General features: G+C 48.5%; 1 protein-coding gene across 23 annotated transcripts in view; it reads right to left on the reverse strand.

Annotated features, from left to right (window-relative positions):
- The window catches only part of DYSF (dysferlin), a 207,617-nt gene that overhangs the window by 149,877 nt on the left and 32,524 nt on the right, over positions 1-25,216 (reverse strand). For 12 of the 23 annotated variants that reach the window (XM_033124779.1, XM_033124795.1, XM_033124787.1 and 9 more), the window contains exons 4-12: positions 17,564-17,669; positions 9,225-9,339; positions 7,874-7,966; positions 7,303-7,514; positions 5,576-5,704; positions 5,111-5,173; positions 4,451-4,501; positions 1,819-1,849; positions 1,116-1,231 (exon numbers count right to left, since the gene is read on the reverse strand). In XM_033124779.1, the coding sequence (XP_032980670.1) occupies positions 1,116-1,231; positions 1,819-1,849; positions 4,451-4,501; positions 5,111-5,173; positions 5,576-5,704; positions 7,303-7,514; positions 7,874-7,966; positions 9,225-9,339; positions 17,564-17,669 (916 nt within the window). The remainder of the gene's footprint in view (positions 1-1,115; positions 1,232-1,818; positions 1,850-4,450; positions 4,502-5,110; positions 5,174-5,575; positions 5,705-7,302; positions 7,515-7,873; positions 7,967-9,224; positions 9,340-17,563; positions 17,670-25,216) is intronic. The other 11 variants (XM_033124801.1, XM_033124797.1, XM_033124799.1 and 8 more) reach the window with 1 other exon arrangement.

Raw genomic sequence — 25,216 nt, forward strand, 5'->3', positions numbered from 1 at the left:
GCGCCCAATAAATGTGCAGTCCCTAATGTTTTGTCCTCTTCATCAGCTCTAAGCCCTGTCCTCCTGCATCCTCTGTGCCCAGAGCCATCAGCCATGTCCGGATGCCCTGGCCACCTCGGCCCCGTGCGTCCACCTCTCCTGCCTTAACCACACCTGAAAACGCCACCATCCACCTACCTCTGCTCTGCTTCTAGGCCACTGAGTAGAACGAGGCTCTCCCACAGTCCCCAACCCAGAGTGGGCGTTCTTGTGTCTGCTCAGAAACCCGCCCGTTTACATCTAACGAACGCCTCTTTCCTCTCCCACAACACCTATTCCAAACCTTTTCTCCGCTCCCCAAACAGACAAAGATGCTGATACTTCCCCAACTCTAAACATCTTTCTCATTCTACCACCTCCACTTATAATTTTACTTCCTGACCTGTAAAAGTGATAATGACATATTCTTAAGTGATAAAATTCAGGCTACAATACACTGTATAGGGAATGATCTCACTTTTGCAAGATAGAAATATACGCAACAAATTGGTGGTTGCCAGAGGCAGGGGGGTGGGAGAGTGGGGTAGAAATAGATGAAAAGGGTCAAAAGGTACAAACTTCCAATTATAAAATAAGTAAGTCATGGGGATGTAAGGTACAGCGTGGTAACTAGAGTTAACAATATTGTATTGCATATTTGAAAGTTACTACTAAGAGAGTAGCTCTTAAAACTTCTCATCACAAGAAAAAACATTTTTTTGGTAACTATGTAGGGTGACAGATGTTAACTAGACTTATTGTGGCAATCAGTTCACAACGTACACAAATATCGAATCATTATGTTGTATACCTGACACTAATATGTTATATGTCAATTATACTTAAATTAAAAATTATTTTAAAATACACATGTATATCCTTCTGGGAGTACATGCAAAAAGATATTAATAGCACCTCTCTCTGAGTGAAAGAATTAGAAGTGATTCATTTTTCATTTACACTTTTCCACACATCCTGCATTTCTCATAATTACTGTGTATTCTTTTAAATCAGAAAACTAAAGTTGTTTTTCTATTTGTTTCATGCTCCACTATCAGGGGAGGTACTAGGAGGAGGACCCAGGGAAATGTACTCACAGGAGCTTCATCTCCAGGCCCCAAAACACAAAGGCTTGTTTTCAGATAGCCTCTGGCCCCAGCAGAGAAATCATCAGGGTCTGAGAGTAGCAGCCACTTCCTGAGATAGGCATGTCCTAAGAGAGACAACATCCATCAGTGATCACAGAATTTGGTAGGACCCAAGTCTGCAACGATATCCAGGAACCTGGGGCGGACTACATTTGGGTGAGATGAAGCACTAGTCCCCTGGGACACGGGAACAGGACTCAAATTCTACAATAAAAGATACTTGGAGTGTTCATGCATGCTTGAGTCAGAAATGTTAACAGAAACCCCTGTAAAAGGCTGCCAAAGCCAGATGCTTTCCTCCCAGGAAGTGACCAGAGCAAACCAGAAACAAGGAGGATGTGGAGAAATCCTAAATGTGTCATCCAAATGACCCGCCCCTGTAGAGGTGACCCCAGCTTCCAGCCACCCTTGCTTGGGGCCTTCCAGGTTTAACATCCCGACTGAGCCAGCTGAGACCCTCGTGAGGGTTTGATCTCCCTAAGAGCCTGTTGAACCCAGAAGATGAAAGCCTGCCCTTCCTTCGTTCCTGCAGCTCTCACCTCCAAGATCAAACTCTAAATTCTAAAACCCCCAAGGAGGAAAGTGATTGTCCCCAAGCATCTCGAGACCCAAAGTGCAAGGATATGGCCAAGGTGATGAGAACTCAACTCACGGGGTTCTCTGTAAATGGTACCCACGTCCATCTGAAATCAAACAGAAAAAACACAAATTGAACTCTTGGCCCCGGAGTGCAACATAAAGTGGGGTGCATTATATCATCCCTTTAAAAATCACGTTTTGAAAGGAGATCCCTTCTAGTTGCTGGAGGGGATGCTGCCCAATTCGTGAATCCCTTAATAAAGCCAATCAGATCTTCAAAAAAAAAAAAATCATGTTGTGAAGAACATTTGGAGACATGGGGAGACGTTCATCATTTGGTATTACATGGAAAGTGGAATACATTTTGATCGAAGTTTGGTGAAGTGTATCTGTGCATAGAAAAGAAAGTGAAAAGGAAATACAATGTAAATGACAACTGTGCTCGCGCGAGGTGGTAGATTTGGGTGATTTTTGTTTTTATCCTTTCCTGTATTTTATAATTTCCTATAAAAATAAAATCATAGATTAGTGGGATGTCAATGCTGGAGGAGGTTGTGGGGAGAAAGGCAAGGGATGTATGGGGACTCTGTACTTTCTACTCAATTTTGCTATGAACCTAAAACTGCTCTAAGAAATATTTCTTTAATCATGGATTACTTTTATAATTAGAAAAAAATAATTTTTACCTTGTGGCCCCCAAAAAGAGGCCACATACCAAACGTGACAAGCTCGGGGGAGGCCCGCATGGCGGGCCCTACAAACTCAGAGACGGAAAGTAATCGCATAGGACGGTCTGAACAAAACAACCCCTAACTAAAAGCGAGTCATGGCAGGTAGTCACGTTCTAGGCCTGTAGCTTCCTTGACAAAGGTCATCCTTTACCTTAAATGAGCATGTCTACTGTCTTTTTGCATCTCAGATAACATGCCCTTGGAATGTCAGAGTCATCTTTTTTTCCAGGTCCTTCAGGGCACAACCATCACATCAGAGCGCAGACCACAGAACCCCTCACTGTTATCTTGTTCCCCACATACCATCTCCATGTGCTATAAATGTGCATTACTAACTATGCTGCACCCACCAAGGTACAAGAAGTATGTGTCTCTCCGCTTTACATTTCATCCAGTCTCAGAGGTTTCCCCGCGTGGCGTTCTCCCACCCCCTTAATCTACCACCATTGGATTTTATGTAACCCTCTTTACAGCTCCTCCTTTGACTCTAATATATAAAATAAGCTGCAAAACTGCCGTTCTTCAGAGTATTTGCTCAATCCATTGAGATTTTACTTCCTGGCAATTGTCATCAGTTTGGCTCAAATAAACCCGTCAACATGATCTACCAGCTTGGATGTCTCTTATGTCGACAACTGTAATTTTGGGGTTCTCAGAACAAGAATGTGTTTCAAATATTAGAGACTCCAAACATAATTAAGACCTTATTTGTTACAGAATGACTCAGGCTCAAGACTATTCCTTTTAAAACTGCTTCTCCAGAAAACAAGACTTAGTTTTCAATCTTGTGACTTAATTCCCAGAGAAAGGGATCATATTTTATTTGGATAATAGGAGAGTTTAAAATAAGCCTGTGCCCTTTCTTGCCACTTGACAGATGCTTGGGAATTCAAAAATGAGAAAATCAATAAGAATTACATTAACACACCATTCATGAAGGTCTCCACCGTTAGTTGCCTTTACTGTATGTAGCCTGTTAAAGCTGTTCTATGAGCTGAATTGTAGTCAGTTCTCAGTTCTCTGCAAGGGACTGCTGACTTCTGCACTGTCTGGGACAAAGGAGGGGGGGCAGGTTCCTCACTCTCTCCATGGCCCCCCCACCCCATCCCCTCACTGCACATCTGGAGCCCACTCTCCGAGATGGGCCAATTAAGAGGAAGGCTGCCTGAATTCATATTACACGCTTCCTTCCCAGATGTCAGGAACATATGACAATTAAAAATAAGAAGCTTAATTCCCACTGCTAGAAATCAGGGAAGAGATTTCCCTTCCTGGTTTTTGTCAGAACATTTATCTTTAAAACTTGTAAGTGTTAAGTTCTTTCTCTGTCTCTCCAAAATGGATCTTTTTAGAAACTATATACGCCTTTTGTCAGTTTTATGACCCAGAAGCGTCTTTCTCCAGGCTCTCCCCATCTCTGTGGGAAGGGAGGGGCCTAACTTCAGTGCATGCCATGCTCCGAGTTCCAAAAGCACCTCCTATCATAAAAATTCAAGCTTGTTTTCTGTTTTTTCCCCTCTGGGTCAAGTCAATTAACCAACACAGATGGTCACCCCAATTACCAGGTAAACTTAGGATGAACTACGTATGACCAAGGGTGCTGTCAGCTCCTCTTCTTTGAGGACCAGTTACTGTTCATCTTGAGAACGTGTATGGAATGAGTTGTACCTGCTTGGCTATATAAAAAGATTTCTTTCTGTCTTTACAATCTCTCCGTGGATGACCTGTGATACATACCACATTCTGGTTGAATGCTTATTCAATAATAAAAGTGTTCTCTCTCTCTACTACCTTTGTGGAGAGGATTTCTGGGTTGGGAGAAGATTTTGTTTTGTTGTTTTTTCAGTTATGTTTCACCCATACAGACGAAGACAGACAGGATCCCTGGAGTGACAACCCTGGCACATTATCCAGAGCCTCCACTAACTTGGATAAGCAAGAACTGACTGCTTTCAAAATAAAACAAACTATTACCCGGAACTCTCCGATAAGAGCATCCGTCCTGAGGGAACGGGAGTCCACCACCTGGAGGGGACAATAAATTAACACTCTCATTTACAAGGAAATATCGGCTCAGACAGGGTCCAACCCAAGCGCTCTTCCCTCCCTGACTCTATTCCAGAGTTGTTCTAAGCTATGTTTCATCCTCATAAGAACCCTGTGAGTAGATGCCATTATTATCCCCATTCTACAGACGAAGAAACAAAGACAAAGAGAGATTACAGGACTTGTGCAGAATCGCACAACCCCCAAACGAGAGGCAGAATGAAAACCCAGACAGTTTGGCCCCAGAGCCCATATTTTTAACCACTTAATATATGGCCTTTTGGAGGAAAGCGGGGAGGGAAAGAGCATAGAGAAAGAAAATCTTGGCCAGAAGCAGGCACATGGACAAAATACGTTGAAAATCAAAGTGCCCACTGCAAGAATGATTCCAGGACCCTGGCCCACGGCACCTGGGGTGCTGCGCAGCACGCTCCGCCCGCTCAGCTGCTGCCGCCATCTGAGCTGCTGACGGTATTTCTGTGACCCGGGAGCTTTGGGGTAAGCTGTTGTGTATCACCCACGCCCCGGGCCTTAAGGCTTCTCACACACATGCAGCCCACAGAGGAGGCTTTGCTTGCTGAAACGTACCGTGATAAAGATGGGCTCGTCAAACAGCTCCGCGGGAGAGTCGAACACGTTGAAGAAAAGAGTCTGTTGGTTCAGAGGAAAAGAGAGACAAGTGAGTGCTTGCTGACCCCCAGGCCAGGGAGAGGGTCAGCCCCCACGCACAGCCTTCAGGTCTGGTCCACACGGAACGTGTGGAGTGAGCTCAGCCCAGCACTAAGCTGGGAGATAGATTCCGGGATGTTCCTCCCCTGACCTGCCAACAGAGGTTGGCGTCTCAGGGACAGGCATGTGGAGCAGAGGGAGCCCAGGCGGAATCAGAGCTAGAACCCTCTCTCCAGTTCCTCAGCTAACCACTCAGGACCCGACGTAGCTCTGGACCCTAACTTAGCACCACATGTAGAACCTGAACGAATTGCCGGGTATCGGCGATGTGCTCCCCGTTTGGAAAGCCCACTCAGGTCGTCGCCCTCACACCCAGACTCCCACCTCATTGAAGAGTGGGCTGTTTCCCTTGTGGATCCGTGTCCGCTTGGTCTGCCCGGCAGCAGTGACCTTGACCACAGGCTTGATGTTCACGCCTGGCAGCTGACGTCCCTCAATCACCTGGACCCTGATCTGAAAGCCAGGAGGAGGCATGAGCAGGAGGAAGGGGGGAGAGGTCAGTCCCCCACCACCACCCCTGGCTTCCTGGGAAGAGTATTTAAAAAGAATTAGGAGAGCACTATAAAAACAATCATATTTTCCCACCAAGGTCCCTTGCACCTACCTATAAAATCCCATCGTTCCACATAAGAGCTGCCAGGCTAGCCCAGGTAAGCTACCAGCACTAAATCCCAGGTCTGGGCCAAGGATCCAGCCCCCCCGGTTCATTTCATGAAGCCACTGGCACCTCAACCCGTTTGACACTGATGTTTTTAAGTGGCTTGAACATTCTTCACTGACAATTCTCTCACAGGGCAAACTTAACTTGTGAAGTGCTCTCTCTTTATTCTTTGTAAGATGCCACGTTGTCTCACTTTCTGAGAAATAAATTAAGAGTTTTCTCCACTAAACTGTAAGTAAATGAAGGTTTCCAGAATATTGGTACTTCCAAATTTGGGCAAAATATTTAAAAATATGAAATTTTGAAATATGAAAATAATTTTCATGGAAAAATAAGATGTTCACTGGTTCTAATTTCTAATCAGCAGTTATGTATTTATTAGCCAACTCTTTTTTTAAAAATAGCATACTATAAAATAATATTAATAACAATGGGAAAGTGGATAAGTGATTTTTATTCTCTTCATTTTACGGTATTGTACAAATGTTCTACAATAAACATATATCAATTTTCTAAAGAGAAAAAAACAATAAGCACATATCTTGGGAATAATAATAAAATAAGTTAGAATTCTTTCAGTATAACGTAATGGTTATAGCTAGGACTTTTGCTTAAATTACCATTATTTAGAACTAAAATATATTTGTACAATTTGTTGCACTTAATAAAGATTTAAGTTTCCTATTTTTAACTTTAAAAGTAGTTCTTAAGAGTTAAATATCGCTAAATGCAACGATGTAAAAATGGACAATTTTATACAAAAGAAAAAGAATAAGCAAAGGACCAGAGTTAAAAGGCAAATAAAATGGGATGGATTTTTGGATAAAAATATGTCAAACGGTTAACATTAGTTTCATTCTCTGAAGAGCTTGAACAAATTCATATTCCACATGACTTTCGGAAAAATCTACATCAACACGGAAGGGCATGGATGCACAGAGAAAAAAGATAGCCAGACAGAGCTTCTTAGATTTGGGGATCTTGTTAAAATGCAGATTCTGATTCGGCAGGTCTGGGGTTCTGCATGTCTAATAAGCTTCCGGGGGATACTCACGCTGCTGGTCCAAGGACCACACTTTGAGTAGTAAAGGACTAGCTAGCCAGATAAACTCTGGTTGGAAAACAGACAACAGGTGCAAAGATCTGCTGAATCTCTGCAGGGTTCCCCCATCCCTTTTTTAGGAGCAAAACCAGGGGCTGGGAAGAGGTTTGTTCTGAGGCTCCAAAATGTGAACATGTTCACATCCGCCCAGGGCCCAGGGAAACCAGACTTCCACCTAGGAACGCCCTTAGGGTCTTCCCCGAGGCTGTACAGAGCAGGAGGCACCCAGCACTCGCAGCTGCTGACCCAATGAAGGAGGAGGCTGGTCAGAGGGAGTCGGCACATTACCTGGAAGTCCTGCGGCTTGTCCGACTGCAGCATCCTGGGCTTGGGAGCACCCCTCTTCCTTTTACTCCCGAGGTGGTATGGCGGAGGATGGGAAGGTAGCTTCCTTGGCGTGGTGGGGGCCCCCGGGCCTGGGGCACCACTCTGATCCAGGAATGGCTCTGCCTCATCTCCCGTGAGCCCCTGGTCCTCAGGGTCCTCCTCTCCGCCTGTGTCTGGGAGGAGAGGGTGCTGATGAGGTCTGGGTCCCTCTGTCCTGCCCTTCGGACCCAGCCCAGCCAATGGAGCATCCAAAGGGCATGAGCCTCAAGACCTCCCCACCCCTCTCCTTCCCTCATCGATGAGCCAGGATGGATGAGGAAGAAAGAAGAGAAGTTTCCAATGGCTGAAAACTGGGGGCAGTCACTCCAGTTAGTCGACAGGAAGGAAACAGAATGGCCCTAGCCCTCCCCACCATGTCCTGCAGGATGACCCTCTCTGGCCACCTCATCCCACTCTTGGGAGCTGACGATGGCAGCGATGAGACAGTTATGGTGATAGGGTTGGGATGGGGACGGCCCTGACTGCGTCTCACCCGTAGAGGCCAGCCACTTCTTTCCAGAGTATCTCGTGTCCGCGATGCTGTCACTGAGCTGGGACCAAGTCTCAGCCCGGCTCTGTCTCCCACCTGGCATGTGGGCAGGGCACACCCCCAGGAGGGGAGGAGGGAGCTGGGTGAGGACAAGCAGCCTAGTGTATCCCCCCACTAACCCTGCTCTCCTTGACCACCCCAGCCTGACACAGTGCTCAGGAACAGCTGCCATGTCTGTCAGGGACTGTTCTTCTCACAACCTGCCTGGGAATTCAGCACCTCTAGGAGCCTTCCCCGAGTAGCACAAACCTAACTGTCAGATCCACCTCAAAATCTGTCCCAGAACATTTGGGGTCCTCCATGCTCTTCTGTCTCCAGGAGCACCCCTTCTACTCCACTCAACCTATACCCCAGTCCAGAGTGATCGCCCCATCTCCAAGCTCAGGCAGTGCCGAGCCCCAAAAAGATGGGCCCTGCTCTGCCCCCTCAGCAAGAGCCGCACACGGGGCTGGGCTCCAGAATAGGCTTAGGGCACTGAGACAGGGGCTGCTCGGTTCAATGCTGTGTTTGCCTCTAGGTCTCTTCACCATGACAGAACTGTAGACTCTTTCCCCTGGGCAAGTCCCCACGTGGCCCATCCGTGTAGCTTCCTGCCCACCCCAGCTGGCTGGACCACACAGAGGGCTCTCCGGCTTCCACACCGAAGACCCCACTTGGTAAGCCAGCAACGCTGGGCTTGGTCCTCACTTGACAAGCCCAACAGAAACAAGTTGAAAGACCTGAAGCAATCTTGGGAGTAAGCTAATTGTCTGCTCTTTTCATAAATGATAAACTGTAGGCCCAGAGAGGGAGAGGGGTCAGCCCAAAATCACACAGCTACTTGGTGTCAAAGGCAAGACTGGAACTCATGGCCCCTGACTTCAAACCAAAACTCTTTTTAAGAAAATCCAACTTTTTTGTCACATGTCATCACCAAAGGCCTGCTGGGTGCCAGGCCAGGGAAACACTGGGCTCTGGGGAGTGGGTGGGGCCTCAAGTGTCCCCTGGGACAGACCCCTCTAAAGCACCCTCCCATCCGGAGCTGCACAATGCAGAGCACATAGCCCAGGCACAGCCCTCTCTGTGGACAGCTAGAGCGGGGAGGGCATCATCATACTAATCCTAGCGGACCTGGGAGCACACCGCCTGCCCTTTTTCCTGCGTGGCAGAAGGCAGATCTCAGGACTCCCACCCATCGGTGCCCTCTCTCCTCCCTCATCTTGGGGAAGGTGGCCTCACCGTGGCCCCCACCCACAGGCTCGGGAGCCTCTGCTAGGCTTCTTCCCCTGGGCCCTGCCAGAGCGAGAGTGCTCACCAGCCACCATATCCAGGTCAGGCAGGGTCGGGGAGGGTTCTAGAGGAGTGGTAGGTGGGAACAGCGGTACGGCTCCAGGGAGTGGCATATAGGACACCTGCAGGACCAGCGAGGCCTGGAAGATATGGGGAGGTGAGAGTACAGGAGGTTAGTGCATTGGCCTCAGACCACCACCCTCCAGCATCCGTCCTGTTCCCTCCTTCTATCCACCAAGGAAGATGGCTCTGACAGGGGTCAGGTTTGCAGAAGACCGTGGCAAAGCCACCTCCAGGGGCCCATCAGCATAGTCAGGTGGTTCAAGGCACAGACTCTGAAGTCAGGTTCCACCACTCAGCAGTTGTGCAACCTTGGGCAAGATCTGTAACCTTTCTGTGCCTCAGTTTCCTTAACTGTAAAATGGGCCAGTAATAGCACCTCCCCCATAGGATCCAATGAAGATTAAATGAGTTGCTAGAGTACATTGTAAGCTTCTATAAATGCATCAGCGATCCAGCCTCTCCTGCAGGATGTTTCAACCCTCAGCCTAAGTTCGTCTTCAGGAAAAAGGCCCCTTGGCCACTCTGCTCAGCCGAGGGCCCTGCCCTGTGTCTCCACAGACACCTGATCCTTCCTCTGCTCAGCCCCAGCTCTGAGAGGCTTTCAGGGTGCCACACACCTTTCCTAGCCCTCTTTCCTCCCAGAAGCACTCTGTCCACACCTAACCTCCAGCTGCTCCAGCTTTGGCCCAGAGAAGAGTGACTGGTCACACCATTCACATGGACAGGGGAAGGCTGCTTTGTGCCTCCACCCCACCCGACCCCACCATGAGAGCTGCACTGTTCAAATGGGCCCCTGAACCAGAAGAAAAGGTACAGCCACAGCGGCTTTGCAGCTCCGGCCTTGCAGCTCGTAGGTGAGTGGGGGCCTGGCCAAGTCTTCCCTGGAACCCCAGGTCCAGCAGGCCTCCTGGGGCAGGCTTTTTATCAACCAAAGTATTAATAATAAAAAATGTTCTATTTAAGAAAGTTTGGAAAGTTCAAAAACTTTCAAGAAAAAAAAGGCAAAAGAAAACACATTGCCATAATCCCACCACTATTCATCATTTGAAGTAGTTTTCTCTAATCTTTTTAAACAGTGTACGGCACTGCTATATATAAAATGCTTTTCTTTCACTCAATGTTAGACAATAAGCATTTCCCTAGGTTTTGACAAACCCTTTATGTACATAATTGTTAATGATGCATAACATCCTCTGAGTGGCTCTAGTATAAACCTCTAAGCATCTATCTCTGCTGAGTAATATTAGGGGTGTCCAGAAACTCCTGCACTGAACCCTGATCCTGAGACAGAAGGTGCTCAAAGTCCCAGATGTATCCTGCTCTGGGGCTTGAACCCTCCAGATTGGGGCCTGTGCAGGGGCAGCTAGGCTAAGGGAGGTGAGAGCAGGGCTGGTGAGAGTTTGGGGCTCGGAGCACTGAGGAAGGAGCCGAAAGCCAGCTCCACCTCCTAGGAGAAGGGGCAAGAGGCCGGAAGACAAGGAAACCCTTTATGCCCCGGTCCCAGGCGTTGCCCTAAACCGCCGCTGTAGGTTCCTGAACCACCACCAAGTGTCGCCAGTTGCGCAGCCAGCGCGCCCGCACTCGCACCCCAAGCTTCTGCAACCCAAAGTCAGAAAAAGAGTTTCCACTGAAGCCCCGCCCATAGCCACGTCTGACTCCTGGAGGCTCCAATTCGGGTCTGGGATGGACCTGGGCATCTGTATTTTCCTCCACTTCATCAAAAGGCAAATTGAGCTCTTCGGAGCAATAACTAATTCCAGGATTAGGCCAAGGTAGGCAGAAGATGATCCTGGAATTTTTTTTTTTTTAATGCCAGAAAGCAAAGAAATACTCAAAGAATGATAAAAACGTTTCAAAAGGGCACAGAAACCTGCTTTCAGAGGCTGCCACTGACCAAATCTGGGACAATTGAAACATGAAAATGAATAATGATAGTAACACATTAAACCATCGACTAAAAGAGGAATACATGAATCCATGTGAAAATAAATCAGGAAGGAAGTTTTTCCTTACAGGGAAATGCCGACTGATTACTGCAGAATAAAATAACTGATTTAGAATATCATCATTTAGCAACCATCAAAACAATAATTAATCCAACCAAGAAGCAACAATAGATGTTAAAACTGCTGGGTAAAAGCTGGATGAGGCACGGAGTCTTTACATCCCCCTCAAATTCTTACTTATTAGAAAGCGGAATGGATTTGGATTAGTGGAGAAACCCAGCAAATGCTACTTTAACCACATGATCAAGCTTAATAACGCACCAATGAAACAAATCAAAATCATATCACCCTAGGATACGAGAGCAGCGTAGTGTCACTATGCAGTGTTCCTGCCAGAGATGCACAACCTAAATCTAATCACAAGGAAACATCAGACAGACCCAAACTGAGGTTCGGTCACCACCGTAACGGGCCTGTATTTCAAAAAATGTCAAAGTCTCAAGGGTTATAAAAGTGAAAGAAAGACTGAGGAATTCTCCCAGAGGGGAGGTAACAACTAACACAACACATGCTCCTTAATTGGATCCTTTTGTTCCAAAGGACGTTGTTGAAACAACTGGTGAAACTTGAATGAGGATGTGTGGACTGGATGGCAGCATTGTCTCAACCTTGACTTCCTCAGTGTTGTCGGGTGTCTTGTGGTTCTGGAGGAGAAAGTCCTTCATCAGAGAAAATACACACGAAATTCAGGGAGATGGGCCAGAAGGTGGGTAACTTAGTCTCAAATGGTTTAGGACAAAATATTCTTCATCCTACTCTTGCAACTTTTCTCTGAATCTTAAATTATTTTAAAATGAAAGGTTAAAATTTGAGAAATCTGCCCCTGTTCTAACCACAGGATTCTCACTCAGCAGCTACATAGGCCACCCACCCACCCACTCATGCTGATTTCCACTCTCCAGGAGAAACAATGTGAGCTCAAGACTAGCCACATAGTTTACAGGCCTAGTGCAACATGAAAATTCGGGCCCCTTGTTAAAAATGTACTAAGAATTGCAGGTGGTGACAGCAGAACACAAAAGCAAGCACAGGCCCCAACTGCCCGTGAGGCTGGCCTATGTGGAGTGTTTGCTTAGCTTAGCCTGAGTTGGGCCTGCATCTGAAAGATGGGGAGTAGGGCCCCACCCCACATAGTTGGCCTGACCCATTCATTCATTCATTCGTTTACCCATTCCCGCCACAAATATGCACCCAGCACCTGCAAGGGGCCAAGCATGGCAATACTGGGACACTTCCATAAGCAAAGCAAAGTCTTTGGCCCCCACGGAGCTGACATTGTGGCAGAGGAGACAGATAGTAAGTAATAAACAAAATAAATACATAAATAATACAGCATGTTAGAAAGAAAAGAAAAGGTAAACCAGGGCAAGCATGACCAGGGAAGCAGGACGGAGTGCAGGTAACAGTATTAAATCAAGTGGTCAAGTGGATCCCTGTGAGGTGAAGAGAGTTGAGCTAAAACGTAAAGGGAGCCCAGCTTGGCTATCCTTCAGCTCCAGGTTCTTCTAACACTTAGTGACTGAGGTCCCCTGACCCTGGGACCAGATCCCCTTGAAGGACACCCCTTACTGTTTCTCAGGGCTCGCCCTGCCTACCCACCCCTCGCGTACCACCTGGGGCTTCCGGTACCCCATCTCTGTGCAGAGGTGGAGCCACAGGAGCGAAACTGCTCCATGCCATGCCCTGGGTGTCAGTATCTTAGCACAAGGCCTCAGGAGCAGCCCTCTGGGAGAAGCAGGACGGAGGAGCAAGTCTGGAATCCTAAGACCAGCCTGGCAGCCCTCCCTGGGGTTTCCTGAGCATCTTGTTTCTTCCACACTGATAACTCCACACCTGCCTCCTAAAGAACTGGCCGCATGCTGGTGGCTCCAGGCACTGGAATGAGTCTTCCAGGCCAGAGGCAGCTCCATCTTTCATATGCCCATCAAGGAGCCACAGAAATATCTCTGGCTGCTTCAAAGGATCCCTAACCCAGGATCTAAAACAGTTCTCGCCACCAGGGGGCAGCCTCTAGGGGCCATTGCTTCAAGACCCGGGTGGTGAATCCCGGAGGCCCCCAGCTCTGCTGAGGGTCTAAAGGAAAGGGGGCATGTCTGTGGACCCCAGCCACAGTCAGGACATCGTGCCCTCACCGTGACATCATGCTTCCTCCCCTGTCCCCTTCTCCAGACATAACCAGAGCTGAGATTTTTCTTCCTGTCGGATATATGTGAGCAGCATATTCTCTCAGGCCGCATGACCTTGGCCTACAGCGCCCAGCAGGACCCTCTTTAAGTACCTCCACAATAAGGTCCCCACCCGACAGCCCCATTCCTCAGGTGTCCGACCACAGCACCACCATGCCGACATTCTACCACACGAACATTATCGGTCAGTCACGTGCCCACCGAAACATGCCAGCCTGGAGCAGATCACCTCAGTCACCCGTGTCTGACATCGTCAGGTCACAGAAGTCTGCAGGCTCCTGTCTGGCCCCCAAGCCAGGAGGGCCCAAGAAACCAAAGGCAGAGATAGAGGACAACTCATCAGATCCGCCTAGGGGTTATATAGCCAGGCTCTGGGGTCCTTTGCCCATCTTCCATGTGCACCCCACTGCTTGCTGCCTACCTCCGGAGCCACAATTCCCTGGCTGAGCTCAGCAAAACCAAACATAGACCTCCTCTGACACACTTCCTGAGTGGACAGGAAAACTCCGTATGTGCCTAGGTCTTATTTACCATTCCCTCAGACCACGTCCGGAAGCTAGCATAGGGTACGATGTAGCCCAGACCTGAGGTGGGGGGTGGGGTGTTGGCAGCACCGTCAAACTGCTTGAAGGAAGCTCAAGGGTTCACCAGAGCACTTTGCCCACATCCGGTCCTTGCTCCCAATATGCAGTACCCCCTGGCTCTCCAACACACCACATTTGTTCTGTTGTTTCATTTGTTCTTGTCCCCCAGTGGGTTTCTCCTTCTGATCTGACTATGGTTTTTAAAACTGAAGTGATACCAACACAGTGTCCATGGTGTATCCACACACTCATTAGCAAGGTGCTCTCAACAGACATTTGCACATATGTTGCTTCTTTCCTCCAAGTGTGTCCATTCCCCATGGGCTGGAGGCTCCCCCAGGACAGGGGTAGTGTTTTCCCCTTCCGTCTAGAAGCTGACTGAGGATAGATTTGGCATCTTCTCATGGCACACAGCCCAGCGTGCCGTATCTGAAGAGACTTAGGTGAGACAGTGAGTGACAGGCAAATGGAGTCCATGCCAGCCTGCAGCAGGCCCTTCCTCCTCCTCTCAGTCCTTCCAGGGTTTCCTGAGGATCCCACAGGCCTGAGGATCTCACTCCCATCACCCCATCATCAGGTTTCTTTGGCCTTCTGAGGCCATCTGAGCTACCACCAACTGAGGACACCTGGCGTGCTCTGCCCACTGGGCCCAGACCAGAAAGTGGCCTCAGTAAAAGGCCAGAGAGAATCTGCAGCTTCTGTAATATCCCCAGTTCTCTGGGCTTCCCACTGCAGCACAGCCGGCCCCAGGACCCAGGTGGAAAGCCTTGGCTTGGTCTTGGGACCTGCCGGGGGCTGCACTGTGACTTAGTGCTATCACAGGGAATGGAAGATGGTCCCAGCCCCTCTCCTGGGCTGGAAGGGATGGAGGCCCCATCTCTTCCAGGCTGTGCTCAGCTGGAGGCTTAACCAAGTGGGGCCCAGCCATCCTCTCCTATCCATCACCCACTGGCTCTCACCCCCCCTCCTTGGAGACATGGTTTGTGAAGGATTCGCAAGCTCTGCAGACCGCCAGGGGGCCCGGCCCAGGGAAGAGAAGGCATCGGGTTCCCAGCTGGTGAGCAGAAGTACAGGCAGACTATGGGAACCAAGAGTGAGAGGAGGAAAGGTAAGGTCTCCAGGGAATGGCACCAGCCTGGCTCAGCCCCACGGACAGGGACCAGGTGTGAAAAGCTCTGTCTCAGGGTGGATGCATCTTTGAGCTTGGCGTGGAGCAAGTGCTGAAGAACTTGCAGGAACCACCAATGTCACGGATGCATGTAGGGCTAGAGGGGAGAGACATTTGAGCAGCTGAGCCAGGAAGCTAGAAATCCTGGCTGGAGGCACTGGGGGCCAGATACACAGCAAAGTAGGAGCCCCGTCCCTGAGAAGCGGTGGAGAACACCAACCAGAGCCTGACTCAGAATCTCTCTCTCACCAGTTGCCTTGATGCCCACGATTTCTCCAATAGTGCTCTACACCTGGAGGGGTTCTCTCCAGGATCCCCGGAAGTCCTTGGAGTCCTTCTTAATGATAGGGATGTGATATTGTGATTTATAATAAGAAATATATGTTTAGTCTTAGACCCTGTTTCTGGCACGGAGTTCCTAAAACCCTTGGAATTTCCTAAGTAGCAAAAGCCGTAGAGATGTCTTTTCCTATATTAATGAGTGACTTTTGGAAAGCACCTCAGGACGGGGCAGGCTGCGTGGAGCCAACAGTGTGATTAGAGGGCTGGAACTTTCAGCCCCACCCTGTACCTACGCACCCCCCACCCTACCTCCAGAGAGAAAAGAGGGGTTGGAGACTGAGTTCACTCACCAATGACCAACGATTTAATCAAGCAGGCCTCTGGAATGAAGCCTCCCTAACAGCCCAAAAGGACAGGGTCTGGAGCGCTTCTGGTTGGTGAGTACATGGAGGAGCTGGGAGAGAGGCGTACTAGGAGACGGCCTGGAAGCCCCGAGCCCTTTCCCGATACCTTGCCCTCTGCATCGCTTCCATCTGGTGGTCCCTTTTATAATAAACCAGTAATCTAGTAAATGAAATGTTCCTCTGGGTTCTGTGAGCCACTTTAGCAAATTAATTGAGCTCAAGGATGGAGTCGCTGGAACCTCCAATCTACAGCCAGTCAGTCAGAAGCACAGGTAACAAACCGGACATGCAATCGGCATCTGAAGTGGGGTGGGTGGCGGGGAGGGGGGGGCAGGGCAGCAGTCTGGTAGGACTGAGTCCTTAACCTGTGGAATCTGATGCTTCTCCAGGTAGACAGTGTCAGAACTGAACTGAATTGTAGGGCACCCAGATGATGTCAGAGAATTGCTCAGTGGTGTAGGGGAAAAACCACATTAGAAATTGGAACTACAAACAAATGGGAGAATTAGAAGAGTGGAGAGTCCAAAGGGAGGACAAAGTGGGTTTCAGAGGGTGATGGAGACAGGCTCAGTGAATTCTGCACTGAACCGGAATGGACCACCGGTGAGCACTGTCTGAGAAAGGATGGGTTCTCCTGGGACGTGACATCTCCCCGTCAAGGAAGCAGCCCAACCTTCACTGGCTTAAGACGCCTCAGGAGAAAGTTCCAGCATCAGGAGGGCGGTGACCCAGGAGCCCAGTTAAGTCTCTTGCAACCCTGAGAGCTTAGGAGATGCACCCTCTGACTCATGTCCCCACTTAGATATCGATGCACTGTGTGACTCCAGTTAGTCACTCTCTTTAGGGCTCAGTACCCAGTAATGGTGCCATATAGAGCTCTGCCCATATTGGCCACTTCCTGATTCAACAAGCCAACCAAGAGCCCCTAACCACACACATGCACTCACACTCCACAGGGCAAGGTGGCCCTACTCTGTTTGAAAGAACTCAGCTCAGAATCCCCCTCTGGCATCACTGGGAGGAAGTATTTCCAAATCGCTGCTTCCCCTAGTGCATCCCGGGAGGCTGACCCAGAGGGAAGGTCAGGAATTCTACTGACCAGGAAGAAAGAACCCTGCAGGGTATATTTAGCTCACTAAAAATAACGGGGCGGAGATAAGGGCTGGGAATTGTCTGGGAGGACTGGGAGAGCACTGGGAAGGCTGGGGGAGGGGCCAAAAGGACAATGGAGGAAAGGAAGGGGGTCTGACAGGTCCCAGTGGCAGGGGACAGGGATGTCTGTCTCTCTTCCCCTGTGATCTGTGACCCAGATGACTCAGATATTCTGGATTGGAGAAGGGGGTTGGGTGGTGAGGGAGGGCTGCCAGGGAGATTGGAGGAACCATAACCAAGGCTGCAGGAAGCTTCTAGTCTGGAGTTCTAACCAACCCCAGGAAGGACCCAGGGGCAGGTGTGAGGCAAGGCTGACTTGAGCCCTGCAGGTGGGGCTGGGCTCCAGCCTGTCCCCCTCCCATCTCTTCCACCCCAGAATCCCTCCCAGGCACTCTGAGCTCTGGCCAGGCAGGGCCAGGCCCCGTTGCTTGGAGCTGGAGTATGACACAGCTCTGGGGTCTGAAAGGTAAGGCCTTGGACCAGAAATTGGTCTGATGCAGAGACCCAATGAGCACTTACCCCTGTAGCTTGCTTCTTGGTGTCCAGTAGGGGGACATTGAAGCTGGCAGATAGACTGGGGGTGGCAAGGACCTCCCGGAGTGGGACCTTGGCTTCCCCTAAGAACCTAAGAGGAGGGAAAAGTAAAATGTAGAAAACCAGCCTAATGAATTGGCTCTTCTCCTGCCATACCCTTCACCACCACCACCACACAAACAAGCTGATCTTCTTCAACACCAGAATCCCCTAGGACCACCTCAAGCCCCTCCTGCAGCCCTGCCTCCAGCCACCCCAAGCACCAACCCTGGAGTGCCCGGCCCCTCTCCATGCACAAGAAGGACAAGAGACACCTTCCCTTCCCCCAAGGTCAACTTTGATCCCTTTCTGCTTCTCCTCAGAGGCCCAGCCCCAGCACCCCAGTCTGCCGGGGAGCCCCACATAAGGTCTGTCTGTCTTGGCCCTCAGACCTCAGTAAACACCTGGGCATCTCCTGAAAGCAGGCGCATTTTCTCCACTGTCACATCTGCATTGCTCCCACGCCTCAGCAGCTCATCTGACCCACGTCTCTACAGGCTGCCTATACTGGTTTCCCAGGGCTCAGCCAGCAATGATTATGACCGAAAAAACAAGCAGACCTTCCTGTCTTCAGGGCAAGAAGAAAAGAAAATTGGGTCAGGGTAGACATGCCCCACTCCAGAGAGAGGCCCAGGACTGTCTCACCACACACAACGGAGGCCATATCTCTGACTGAGAAAGGGGGTCCCCTAAACTGATGGGCTCCTAGGAAAGAGTGGGTCACCATGTGATGACCACGGAAGGGACTCTGCAAAGAGAGCCAAGGAAAGTAGTACGTTTCCTAAACTAGGAAACGGGCAGAAGGAAATCAGGGGCCGCCAGTAGCCTACGGCAATCGCAATTGTAGCCTGGTGCCTGCATCCAACTCCTGCATGCTTCCTACTGTCAGAGCTCCAACAAGGAACAGCCACAGGTGTCCTCTCATCATTTGCTTCCTAATTTTTTGATCCCTAAGGCATAAACAGCACACCTGTTATCTGAGACCTTCCTTCTTCTGGTCTCCGTAACAACAAACTTGAATATGGGTTTTTATGACGTCATGAAATAAACTTTAATATTGACCTAATTAGCTCATTTTTAAAGCTGGCTGCTTACAACCTCATGCCCATTAGGATGGCTATTATTAAAACAAAAAAAAAAAAAACAGAAAACAAGTAATGTTGGCAAGGATGTGGAGAAATTGGAACCCCGTGCACTGTTGGTGGGAATGGAAAAAGGTACAGCGGCTGTGGAAAACATTAGGGCGGTTCCTCAAAAAAATCAAAAATAGAACTATCATATGATCCAGCAACTCCACCTCTGGGTAATTACTCAAAAGCATTGAAATCAGGGACTCAGAAATATTTGACATCCATGTTCATAGCAGCACTATTCACAATGGCCAAAAGGTGGAAGCAATCCAAGTGTCCATTGACAGATGAGTGGATAAATAAAATGTGGTATGTGCCTACAACGGAATATTATTCAGAGTTTAAAAGGAGAGAAACTCTGACACCTGCTACAACATGGATAAACCTTGAAAACATGCTAAATGCAATAAGACAGACAGGAGGACAAATATTGTGTGATTCCACTTATATGAGGTACCTAGAGTAAGCAAGCTTATAGAGACAGAAAGTAGAATGGGAGTTATTGGGGCTCGGTTGATAGGGAAAGGCAGTTATTATTTAGTGGGTACAGAGTTTCAGTTTGGGGTAACAAAAAAGTTCTGGTGGTAGATGATGGTGATGGATACACAAAAATGTGATGTACTTAATGCCACTGAACTGTATACTTAAAATGGTGTGAATGAAAAGGGGGCTATGTAATAAACCCGACAAGCTCAGTGACCAAAAGTAAACACACAGGATGATCTTATCATAAATTCCGAAGTAGGCAGGTCATAGCGGGTAGTCACGTCCCAGGCCTACAGCTTCTTTAGCAAAGATCAATCTTGACCTTAAGTGAGCCCTGTCCATTTTTACTCATCTAGGATAACATACCTTTGAAATATCAGAGTAATTTTCTTTTCCAGACCCCTCAAAGACACAACTCCAGGCACCAGAGCCAGACCACAGAGTCCCTCATTTTTATCTTGTTCCCCGCATACCATCTCTATGTGCTGTAAATGTCAACGATCTAGTACCCACCAGTGTAGAAGAAGTATGTGTCTCTCCATTTTACTTTTTATCCAATCCTAGAGACTTCCCCACTTTGTTTTCTCCCACCTCCTTAATCTACCACCAATGGATTTCATGTACCTTTCTTATTTTTCTTCTTTGAGTCTAAATGCATAAAAGGAAATGCAAAACTGCCATTCTCTGGAGCATTTTCTCAATCTGTAGAGATTTTGCTCCTGGCATGTCCTCAAAATTTGGCTCAGACTCTTACAAAACTTTTCTATAGGCTTGAATGTTCTTTTGTCGACAGTGGTTAAAATGGTAAGTTTTGTTATGCATATTTTACCATAATGAATAAATAAATAAGCAAACAAACAAACTAGCTGCTTATGTGAGTTTCTGAACAACAAAATCCTTCTATTTTCATCCTCTGGGAACCAGCAGACTCTTGGTTGGTCACCTTGCAGCTTTCCTTGCTAGCAAGGCAATAAGCCTGATCTATACTCACGACCAATTTTTCCAACATTTCTGTAAAGAAAGGGCTACAAGCAGAGATGTGCATTGATACTCATTCTGGGTTCTAAGTGCTCTCACAATGCTAGTAGAGTCACCATTTTCTAGAATTTGGACTGGTTTGTGTTATGTTCCTTCACAGCATGGAGCAAGCTTGTACCATTGCTTACTAAGCTGGGGCTCCTTGAGTATCTCCATCCTGAGGCCAGTAAGGAGGAGGCACCAGTGTGCTGCCGCAAGTGTCCTCAGGACCCAGGCATTTCCAAAAAGACCAGACGGGGAGTGTAGAGGACCATGCATCCCTGTGACACTGGCAGTCAGTCACCTGTCCTTCATGGGAAAACTGAGGAGGCAGGGAGGAGGGACTCGCTGGAACAAGAGGTAGAGCCTGCCCTGGAACTCGGGTCCCTGATTCCCTGAGGTATCGGCCTGGGGCCTGGGAGGCAGGCCAGGCAGAGGAGCAGAGGGAGGACCGGCCTGGTCGTCCAGTCTGCTGTGCACTCTGCGGGCAGAGCACCAGTGGGACCAGAGGGCGCAGAGCAAAGCAGGCCTCCTCTGTCTCCCTTTCTGGTACCCAGCCGCCTAGCCCCTCCTTCCCTGAGGAGAATTCCCAGAAGAGGGGCGGGGAACAATGGGAGGAAATGTAGAAGGAAGCCTGGCCCCACCCCTGCCAGCCCAGGCAAGTTGTCCAGGACTGACTGCTTGTTATTTCCTCCCTTAAATGTCTTTCTGGGCCATGAAATACCACCCCTGCCATAGGCCCCCATTCCCCAAGAAGGAAGGGCTGGAGGCAAGCTGCCTGCCCCTAAGCCAAAGGAGCAGGCTGCCCCTGAGTGGACCTCACAGAGTAGCTCTGGGAGGAGGGCCTCCCTGGGAAGTGGCAGCGGTCTGAGGCTTGTCACAGGAAACCCTGAAGGCCACTCTTCATTCGTTTCACAGAGGATGGAGGCGCCATGGCTTTATGCTGGGGCCTCACCGCTGGGAAGACCTAGACCCTTGAGGAGTCCCACCCCATCTGGAGATCAAGATTGAGACACAGACGCTAGAGCCCACAGGCCTTCTGCATCAGAGCTGCCCCGTGCTCAGCAGGCAGCAACCAGTGGCAGACAAGATTCAGTAAATTAAGGGGCTCAAATGAGAGAGGGAAGGGCCTGGGGGTTCTGCACAAGTTGCCTCCTAGCCAGCTCAGGGTATGTGCAGAGCCTGGCGGGTTGGAAAGAAACCCCCGTGGGCCTCGGCCCCGCCCCCTGCAGCCTACTCCAAGAAAAATGCCGCTGCTCTCCCGGTCTCCTCAGACCCAGTCATGCCTCTCGGCTATGCTGTGTTCTGCAGCCCCCGGAATGTGGGGGCAAGAGAAGCGTAGGGGCTGAAAGAGCAGCTGCTATCCCAAAGACAGAAAGAGAGGTCAGGAATTGGCATGGGGGAGGGAGCGAGAGGTCCAAGCAGTTTCCATATTGATAGGGCACATATTTTTCCTCCAGGGAAAAAGAACTCATTTCCAAATCCACCATCCAGTAAGGCTCCTGTCCTATCAGAGATGCGAGAAGAGCTATAGGGTGGGGGCCTCCAAATCGGAGCCTTAAGTGGGGGGGGGGGTGTAAATTAAGGGGCCCAAGTAAGTTTATTTTAATGAAGCATGAAGAAATCTAAACAATTTTATTCTAAAACATTGGGCCATTTTACATCATTGTTTGTAAGAACAAAATACAGAAAGCAACCCAAATATCCATCATGGAAGAGGGGTAAATAAAGTACAGTACAGTCATGCAATGGATACTATACATACAGCTATAAAATAATGGAAAATACCTCTATAAGGAAAATCTTCAGGATACATTGCTAAGTAAAAAGGAAAGTACACAAGAGCATGTGCAATATGCTATCTATACTTACAGTAATCAAAAGCATGAACAGAAAGTATAATGGTGGTTGAATAGTCTGGGCCCACACCCCCACCTCTATGGGCTGTCACGCTCCAGGCTCCTATTCCCCTGCCCTGATCACCCCAGGGCCAGGTACCTCACAACTCCAAACAGTTGCTGTACCCCAGAGCCTGCCAAAATTATTCAAACTAGCCAATCTTAAACCCATTTACCCTGCCTCACCCTTTCTTTTCCAAAGAAACCACAATAAAAACTCCTCCCCATACTTTCCCTTCACCCCTTTATGCCCGCTTTCCCGTGGTGGGGCAGGTCCTCTCTTCTTGTGAACTGTGAGTAACAAACCATTTTTTCAAAGGCAATTGTCTCCTAATCTGTTGGCCTCACCACACCTGAATAATAATGAAACCTACATTTTAAGTCACAAGCCTGCTAATTCTTTGTTGGAGAGATTAGAGGTAAATGGTCGTTTTTTAAAGTTCGGGAATTTTACTGTGTAGGCAGGTTACACTCTCATATGAAGAGGAGGTTGAAAGATCTAGTAGTCCATGCACTGGAGTTTTGGGGGGTGGTCCTGAGCAGAGATGGAAGAGAAGTGTTGTGTCAAGTACAGGTCTGGCAACATGGCAGCTACCTGAAACGCTGGGAGAAACCAGCCAGAGAGGGAACCCTGCCTGTGGTGGGAATGGCTTAGGGACCGTAAAAGAGTGGCTCTCCCACTGAAAGCGGTCCCCATGACGGTAGGTGGTCCCCCAGGCCTTCTCCTATGTCATGGTGCTATGAGCTGAAGAATGTAGGGGTACAGCTACCAGAGGGCAACAGCCCCAGGTGCTAGGAGCTGTGTTAGGGAGCTGGAAGATGAGAGGAGTACATACTGACACTGACAAAGAAGTGGATGGAACACAAACCCCTCCCTCAAACACCCCCAAGGAAGGTGACACACAGCTCTATTGGGTTCACGGGACAACCCAGGTGGCAGACTATAGGGTGTCACACACACAACCATCATCTTCCCATGTGGGTCACTCCCAACATTTTCAAACAGTACCTTTCAACCTATAGCAACACTTTGGAAACATTTTTCCTTTCAACTCTCTTCCAAAAATAAATATTTATCATTGAGTGATCAAGAATATTAAGAATAAGAGCTCTCAAGTCATCCTACCTAAACTGAAAACCCAGCATTGCCACTTGACAGCTGTGTGGCTGGGCACAAGTTATATACCCTTTCTGAACCTGTTTCCTCATCTGTAAAAGTCATCTATTCATTTGACAAATACGTAGTGAGTATCCACCATGGGTCAGGCACTGTTGCAGGTACTGGGGATATGAATTAAACAAAATGGACGACCCCTCGTGCACTGCTGGAGCTTCAAGAGAATAGTGCACACTTCTGAAGGTTCTCGTAAAATCGGAGTTGACATCCCTAACACTGCTCCGTGTGCCTGGAGCACAGACAGGGCTTGGTCAATGTCACTCCCTTCCTACCAACCCCACTCACCAGCTTCCCATCCTTCTCTGTACATTCTTATCCCACCCGTCACTGTGAGGAGCACATTAGCTTAGGACTTGAAGCATTGTCACGTGGAAGAGGTTAGATTTATTTTTGGTCATTCCTGATGGTAGAATAGAAATGAGGCCCTTAGAATCTCAGGGAGAAAGACTATGGTTCAATAGAAGGAAGAACTTTCTAACAGAAGAATCCAGGCCCGGGATGGGGTTCTTCCTGACTCCAGCACTGTCCTTCAAGGATGGAGATGAGCCTCCGAGGCTGATGACCCACAGGCCGCATACCTGCCAAGGGGCGAGGCTCCAGTGAAAGCCTGGGTGGCCAGTGCACAGTGCCAGCACAGGGTAGGATCAATGCGTGATAGCAGTGGGGTTAGACAAGCATCGCCACTACAGCCTCCCGCAAGAAAGGCTGACACAGCCCAGACTGGTAAACGTGAAGGGAGTGCTGGCGATGGAAAACCAGTTTGCAAGCAGCATGGTAAAGATCGAAGCAGGTAAGAATCACCTGTGGATGCTAAACCTCGGTGGACATTTTGATGAGAAGCAGGATACTTGCAGTGTCTTCAAGTGTCTCTTAGACTTCAAGGTGGGAAAGGAACAGGAAACATACCCTGGAACAACCAGACAACACCTTAACAGGTGTTGGAAATGAACATGACCAGTGAGGGACAGCATGAGCCTCCAGACCCTGACGTGGACACCACACACCTAAGGAGTATTCTGGCCAGGAATTAGTAACCAAATCTAATGATGAATCTACTTAGGAGAAAAACATCCAACAAACCCCAAATGAGGAACATTCTATTTTCTTAAATTGGGGTGTTGTGTTATTTAAAACTGTACATTGTTGTACTAGACAAAGGCTACATACAGAAATATTCCATATTAAAGAAGGCTATGGAAAAATGATGACTAAATTTAATATGGGAGTCTAGATGGGATTCTGTACTGGGGAGAGCGGGGGGGGGGAGAAATCGCTATAAAACACGTTATTTGGTCAATTGATACAAGTAGTGAATTAGATAAAAGTACAGCAATCAAGTTAAATTTACTAAGGTTGCTAACTGTCCTGTGATTCTGTAAAACAATATCCCTATTCTTAGGGAATATACACTGAAGTGAAGTGTATATTTAGGGATAAACGTCCATGCTGAATTTAACTTATCTTCAAATGGGAGAAAGAGAAAGGGAGGCAGGAGGGAAGGAGAGAGAGGAGAAAGGAGAAAGAGAATATGATAAAGCAAATGGATAGAGTGTTGATGAGAAACGAATCTGAGCAAACATATGGATGTTTTCTGTTCTATTTTTGCAACTTTCCTATAATTATGAAATGATTTCCCAAAAAAAGCTCCAGAAGGGTTTCCATGCGTCAGCTTCTCATTGTTTCTCTTTTAAACTAAGAAAAGGACATACCAACCTAAAAATGCATAGACACATTCATCACTGACTCAGCTGCACCTTCCTCTCTTTAGATTCAATGTGTCAAGGGTGCCGGGAAAATCAGAGAGCGTGTCCTCGGTGGACACACACACGCATGCACGCACGCACACACATGCTCAGGGGAGGTTTAAGGACACGGAAGAGGAGACACCTGT

This window comes from Rhinolophus ferrumequinum, chromosome 13 (genome assembly GCF_004115265.2).
Source record: "Rhinolophus ferrumequinum isolate MPI-CBG mRhiFer1 chromosome 13, mRhiFer1_v1.p, whole genome shotgun sequence".
Taxonomy (NCBI): Eukaryota; Metazoa; Chordata; class Mammalia; order Chiroptera; family Rhinolophidae; genus Rhinolophus; species Rhinolophus ferrumequinum.